The 7550-nt window shown below is 27.0% G+C and overlaps 1 protein-coding gene across 1 annotated transcript; it reads left to right on the forward strand.

Annotated features, from left to right (window-relative positions):
• Positions 1-6835: 6835 nt before the first annotated feature.
• Positions 6836-7081, forward strand: N7516_010377 (uncharacterized protein; the record flags this gene model as incomplete). The annotated part of the gene is made up of 1 exon (XM_057223096.1): positions 6836-7081. The coding sequence occupies one exon, from the start codon at positions 6836-6838 to the stop codon at positions 7079-7081; it is 246 nt and encodes an 81-aa protein (XP_057070317.1).
• Between the last annotated feature and the right edge of the window lie 469 nt (positions 7082-7550).

Genomic DNA, 7550 nt, shown 5'->3' on the forward strand with positions numbered 1-7550 from the left:
AAATCCTAGATAAAAAAGATTTATATATAAGATTTTTTAATAATATATATTAATAATTATTAACTATATATCTTAAAATTAAAAAACTAAAAAAGCTTATTTTATTAAGATATTATTAATTAGAATAGACTAATAATATAAAATAATATATAGAAAACTACTTAGTTTATAAATAAATAAAGATCTAGTAAGATTATATATCTAGATTATTATATCTTTTACCTATTCCTAAAAGATCTTAGTAGTATATTTTAATAGATTTCTACTTATTCTTAAAGAATTATTATAATTATAATATTATCTTTATAGTTATTAATTAACTAAATAAAAGACTAATTTCTATCCTTTATTATAAAAATACTAATATTAAATAAATAGCTTAATTATTTATTAATAATATAATTTAAATTATAGATATTTTAAAGACTATTAGATTAAGAAGAATAGTTTATTTTAGAATTCTAGACTAAGTTTTACTAGATACTTAGAATTAAGAAAAAGTTATTAATTATCTATTATCTCTAGACTAATAAATAAAATAAAATTATAAATTAATATATAGCCTAGAGGTTATAATTATATATTAAATAGAACTAAGATAACTAATTAGAGATTTTATTAATAATAGATTTTATAATATTAATTCTTTTATAAGATATTATAAAATAATTACTATTCTTTATCGAAAGAGATTATAAACTAGCTATATCCTTTAACTAAAGAGATTAAAATAATCTAATAAATAATAAATAGGATATAATAAATATATTATTATAACTCTAAAATATCTAGATAAAGATAAGAAATTAGATTATAAAGTTTTAATAATAGATAATTTAGTAAATAAATAAATATTAAAAAAAGGAGGATTTCGATATTAATAATTAGATTTTTATTATAATAAAGAATTAGTAATTTAATTACCTAAATCGGAAGCTTTCTTATCTTATTAATAGATCTTATAAAATTATTAAGAAGATCGGAAACGCTTATAAGCTTAATCTTTTAGAATCTATTAGAATTTATTTAATATTTAATCTTAGTAAGCTTCGAAAAGCTTTATTATTAGAACTATTATATAGATAGTATCTAGATCCGCTACTACTAATTAGGATATCTAAGGAAGATAAATAGAAGGTAGATAAGATTATTAATTTACGTCTTTACTATTAGAAGTTATAATACTAAGTTTAATAGTTCGGCTATAATCTCGATCTATAGTAGTATCCTATAGGGAATTTTAAATATATACCTTAAAAAATTTAGGACTTCTATAATAATTACTTTTTAAAGCCCGGACGCTTAATACGCCTATAAGCCTAGATAGATATAGCCGAAGACGAAGTCTTCTTTAAAGACTATAGAGATAATAATAAGCTAGTATTTAGGGGCTAAATATATTCTTAGTCGGGGGTTATATAACGATCTATAGAGTTTTCTACTAACTAGCTCCGCCTTTAGACTAGTTAGTTAGTTCTACCGTATTTACCCGCCTATAGAGTTTTCTACTAATTATTTCCGCCCTTAACCTAGGACCCACCCCATATTATCTTTAGTCCTATTGTTGATTTCTTTTTTCTTTCTTTTCTTTTTCTTCCCTATACTTATTGTTCTAGTTAAAATGCACTCTTTTAATTAAGAACTGGCTAGTAACACCCTATATAATTAGTTTTAGTAATTAAGAATCTTTCTCTTTCTTTTTCCCCTTAGTAGTAATCTTATATAAATTACTTATCAATAGCTTTATTATCTAGATCTAGGAAAAATAGGATCTTTTAATAGTAGTCTAAGATATATATATTAGGTATTTCGATCCTATAGTATCTAGTAGTATTCTTTAGGATTTAGTGGAGGATTTAGCGGATTCTTTCCTTATTCCGCTTTTTAAGTTATAGGCGGAAAGATTACGTTTTAATATTATTTTAGCTTTAGTAGATAGAAATAGAAGGTATAATTTAAGTTTTCTATACCTAATTCGTAATTTCTTATTTTATCTAAAATTCGTTACGTCGATAATATTAGGCTTTATTTTCTTTTTATTTTCTTTTTATAGTCTTTATCTTCTTATTTCTTTTAATTTACGTTTCTTTATCTCTTCGTTACTATTTTATAGATTATTTATAGCTATACCTTTAGTTCGTTATTCTCCCTTAGAGGTAAATTTGTTAAACATATATTCGAATTCTAAGGATTCTAAAGAGGATTCGAAGATTTCGGAAAGTGAAGAGAGTTCGGAAAAGGATTATTATTAGATTAACGTTAAGGTTAATTATTATTTACCGCCGATATAATACTAAAAGAATTAGTATTTATAGACTTAATATAGTCTTAAATTACCGTACTATATTAATAAAAATTAACTATAGTAATCGTAGTAACTAGGTTTTTAATAGCGTTTAGTTTATTATTCTTTATAACTATAAAGCTATTTAGTTCTAATACCTCTATTAGCTCTATTAATATTATTTATAGAGTATAATAGGGCGGAATTCTAGGACTTTAAATTAGTTAATATTTTATATATTATTTTTATTAAAATAATAAACTTATTACTTAATAAAAACTTCCTTTATAAGATAGATCGGAAAGCTATTATCGCTACTTTTAAAATATTATAATCTTTATCTTTTATATACTTCTTAATCTCCTTTATAAACTTGTCTATAAAGATAATCGAGTTTCCCTGATTATTAATCTCCTTTATTAAGTCGCTATCTAAACTACTAGATATCTAAGTACGAACTTATTTAGAAAGAGTCTTCTACTTCTAGCTATTCGAGTCTCTTCGACTCGGCTAGGGGACCGATTATTTAATCAAATTATATAAATTATAGCTCTCTAAGATCTTCTTAATATAATCGATCTACTTATTAAGATCCTCTCTTTCTTTAAGAGGTAGGATAATTTTATAAAGGTTAAACGTTCTAATATCTAATAGACCGATAGCTTAGTTAATAATCAAAACGTCTTCTTTATTATACTAGTTATTATTATTAGGTAGGTAGGTTGCTATCTTAGTAAAGTAATTAAAAGAACTAATAAGAGAATAGTTCGTTTAAATATTTTAAAGGTAAGGTATAGTATCTTCTACTATCCTTTAAAAAGAATTCTAAAGTAAGATCTAGTACTATAAAGCACTATCCTTAATATATATTAATAAAATAATAATTTAGAGGTAGAAAAAGGGCTTTATAACCTAATAGAGTGAAAACTACTATATATAGGAAAAAGCAGAGTAAGAATTCTTAATTACTAAAACTAATTATATAAGGGTTTATATACCCTATAAACTATCTAAATATTATTTATAAATAGTAAACAACAAATAGTAAATAAAAGAAGGCTTAGTCTATAGCAAACAATTATATATATATACCTAGGAGTTTAATATACCCCCCTAGACTAAGTATTAAAAATAAATCGGAAAAACTATTCTAGTTTGTATAGTAAAAATATATATAAAATTATCAATTTCTAAATATTAAATTCTATCAATTTGTCGTTATTGTTATATCTCAATATTTCTTTATAAAATTATCTTTCTTTATAATAAGTCGTTCTCTTCGTCTTTCGAAATTAACCTTCGGTAAGGCTTTTGTTAATATATTAGCTAGATTTAACTTTAAATCAATAACTCGAATATTAATCTATTTAGCCTTCTAAGCGTATTTTATAAAGTAGTATTTAATATCTAACTACTTAGTACTTTTCTTAAATATATTATTCTTTAAGATTACAACTATATTATCGCTATTAGTATAGATCGGGACTTAAACTTTATCTTTAAGATTTAGTTATTAAAGAATTTTAACTAGATATAATACTTCCTATACTATATTATTAGTACTCCGGGTATAGTAGGAAATATAGGCCTTAGTTAACTTACCGTCTTTATAATTATTATACGAAGAATTAGCGTAGCTAATTAAGCTACTTATAATCTAATTAGTATTCTTTATAAGTTATATTCTATAATCTAGTATATCTTTTAGATAGTATAAAAGCTAAGATAAAGCTTCTAAATCCTATTTCCTTAGGTTAGTAGTTCTTTTTTATAATCGATTTATAGTAAAGGCTATATCTAGCCTAGTTCTTATTATTAACTAGCTAACCTTACCGACGTCCTCTATATATAGATTTTTCTTATATTAAAATCACTTAATTATCTTTATTTATTATAATAAAAGGCGGTTTATAAGAAGCTTTTATTAGTAAGTACGTCGAACTTACCCTTTTTAAGCTTACTATTTATAAAAGATCTTCGAGATATATATCTTAATCTATCTAGATACTAAAATCCGATCTAGTAAGATTATAATCTAGAAATCTAATAGGTTCTCCGATTACCTTAATCTTAAAAGTAATCGATTATTTTAACTATTTAATATATTCCTTCGATACTATAATATAGAGAGTATTATTAATATATAGTAAAGATTATATACTCTTCTCTTTATATTAAAAAATATATCTTTTATTAGGGAGTTACTTAAATCCTAGACTCTCTAACTACTACTTAATTATCGTATACTAAAGATAAGCTAATTATTATAAACTATATATTACCTAATTAATTATATAAATCTTATTTAGTATCTTATATACTATAGATAATCTTATAAAGATATATCTCTCGTTAATTAGGGTATTAAGATAGTAGTTATATAATTAATTTATTCCTAAAATAAATTCTAAATTATTACTATAAAGAGGAATAGCCTTATACTCTCTAGTATTATAATAGAAGTATAGGTATCGTTAAAATCGAAACCTAGCCTCTATCTATTATTATAGATAATCTATTAAGCTCTAAACTTAGTAATATAGTCTTCTTTATTATATTTAATATTAAAGACCTATTTACTAGATAGTACTATACTTCTTTTTAATAGATTATCTATAATTTAATAGGCCTTAGTACGATTAAGCTTTCTAATCTATAGATCTATTACTAACTACTAAAGCTCGCTCTATAGTAAGTTTAATACTTCTATCCGGTTATATAGAATCTTAATTTATTAGGTCTTTAAATCTTAGGGAATATTAATCGCTATTACGCCTATAATTAATAAAGCTCTTCCTTACTTATCCTATTCTTTATCTTCGAAATATTTTAGTATATTCGATTACTATCTATACCTAGTTCTTACCGGTTATAATAGAGTCGGTATAGATAAAAGATCTAATAATAATAAAGCTAAAGATAGTTCTAATAGAGATAGCGTAGGTATTAACTTTATACTTATCTTTAGCGTAGTAAAATATATATCTTTATTAGCTACTTTAATAAAATAAGGCTATTAAGCTTTAGTAATCGATTAACTTATTAAATCTATTAAGAATATTATACTATAATTACTAGAGATCTAGTTCTAGATTTCTAGAGTATTATGACAGAAATCTGACGTATTGAAATGTATGGACCTCAGGGCTGATATGGAGAACTCTGTATTTTCTACATAATAGAAACTGCTGTTTCTGTGCGGTTATTACTAAGCATGATTACATAATCTTCCATGGTATCATCCCATGTATATAACCTTGCAATTCGACACACCCCCCAGCTCTTAAAGCCTGCATTTTCTTAGCTTTCAGAGCTACCAATCCTTCATTTTCTCACTTCTTTTCTACTTCTTCTAGATAAATCAGATGTCTGATTTCTCTCATCCCAATCATCTCTCGGAAGAGATGCTGCTTCTGTCTTAGAAGCGCCTTTATAAGTCCATCTATAGGCATAGCTGTAGTTAGAACCTAGTCCACTTTAACTCTACCTACACTAACTTCTTGCTTCATCCAGGATCGATTAATATCTATATGCCGTAGCTTCGTATATATCGTCGATCCTTCCTTCGTTAGTAGATCGACTATCTACTAATTGTCGTATATAATGGACAAGGGATGATCTAGTTAGAAGCTAAGTGCTTTAAGGACTCGACGCTACTATTAGACGGTTTTTCCGGCTTCTACTAGAGTAAGAAGCTCTACCTTAGTTATCGACGTTATTACCGTCTTTTGCTTCGATACTTTCTAATCAATTAGACCGCTATATAACTTATAGATATAACCTTCCGAACTCTTCCTATCTTTGTTATCTCCGAACGAAGTATCGCTTATAAATTCAACTAACTTTATAGCAAACTAGAGACCCTTTATTTCGTCTAAACCGAGGTTTTTACTTTATTATCTAGTCCTATACTCGATAGCCTAAAACCTAGTTTTATAGAGATATTAAATCACTCGGTTAATAGTATTAATATACTTCGGACCGGGGTTTATTAGAAATTCAGCTAGTTTAGCTATAGCTTTTACTATATCTAGCCGGGAGATAATAATAGTATATTAAGTAGATCTAACCTTAGCCTAAAAACTATAAATCTAGCTCGGTAATACTACTCTATCGTACGGAAGAAGGGGTTTAGTCCCTATACTTATTAGGGACCCTACTTTCCTAGTAGTAATTAAGCTATACTTAGCTACTATACTTTTAATATAACTATCTGTTGAACCCTCAGGCATGCATGCTTGATTGTTTGATACAGACTGAGCCTTCTTTTGTTTGCTATTTGTTGTTTATGTTCAGATGGTTTGCAGGGTATATAAACCCCTGCATAATTAGTTTTAGCAATTAAGAATCTTTCTTCTACTTTTTCCCCCTCAGTAGTAATCTTACATAGATTGCTCATCAGGTTATGAAGCCCTTTTTCTACCTCTGAATCATTATTTCATCAATATCCATCAAGGATAGTGCTATAATAGTACTAGGTCTTGCTTTAGAGCTTTGTTTTTGAAGGGTAGTAGAAGATACTATACCTTAATTTGTGGTTATTCTGTCAAAATGGCAACCTACCCACCTGACAACAACAACTGGCATGATGAAGAAGACGTCTTGGTTATTGACCAAGCTGTCGGTCTGCCAGATGTTGGAACATTCAATCTTTATAAGATTACTCCTCCTCTCAAAGAAAGAGAGGATCTTGATAAATGGATCGATAAGGTTGAGAAGATCTTAGAGAGCCATAATTTATATAATTTGGTCAAACGATCGATCCCCTGGCCGAGTCGAAGAGACCCGAATGGCTAGAAGTGGAAGACTCTTTCTAAGTAAGTTCGCACTTGGATGTCTAGCAGTTTAGATAGCGACTTGATGGAGGAAATCAATGGTCGGGGAAACCCGATTATATTCGCAGATGAGTTTTTGGAGGAGATTCGGAAGTATCTAAAAGGTGAAGGTTATGGTGCTTTGAAGGCAGCGATGACAGCCTTCCGGTCTATCTTACGAAAGAAGTTTTCATTAAGTGATGAGTTCATTGTTACATTGAAAGCAATATACAAAACATTGATGGATTTGAAATCTAGAATTTCGCCCTACTTTGCTCTACAGACGATGCTGATAGAGCTAATGGAGGTGCCAGAGTTAAATAGCTTTATTATTGTGAAGGATAATGAACTAAACGCCATTGAGAACCTAGTTACTACGATTACTATAATCGATTTCTATCGATATAGTACGGCAATTCAGGACTATATCAAGTCTACTTCCGCCGATTCCT

This window comes from Penicillium verrucosum (genome assembly GCF_028828655.1).
Source record: "Penicillium verrucosum strain IBT 35672 chromosome Unknown utg000004l_segment0_segment0, whole genome shotgun sequence".
Taxonomy (NCBI): Eukaryota; Fungi; Ascomycota; class Eurotiomycetes; order Eurotiales; family Aspergillaceae; genus Penicillium; species Penicillium verrucosum.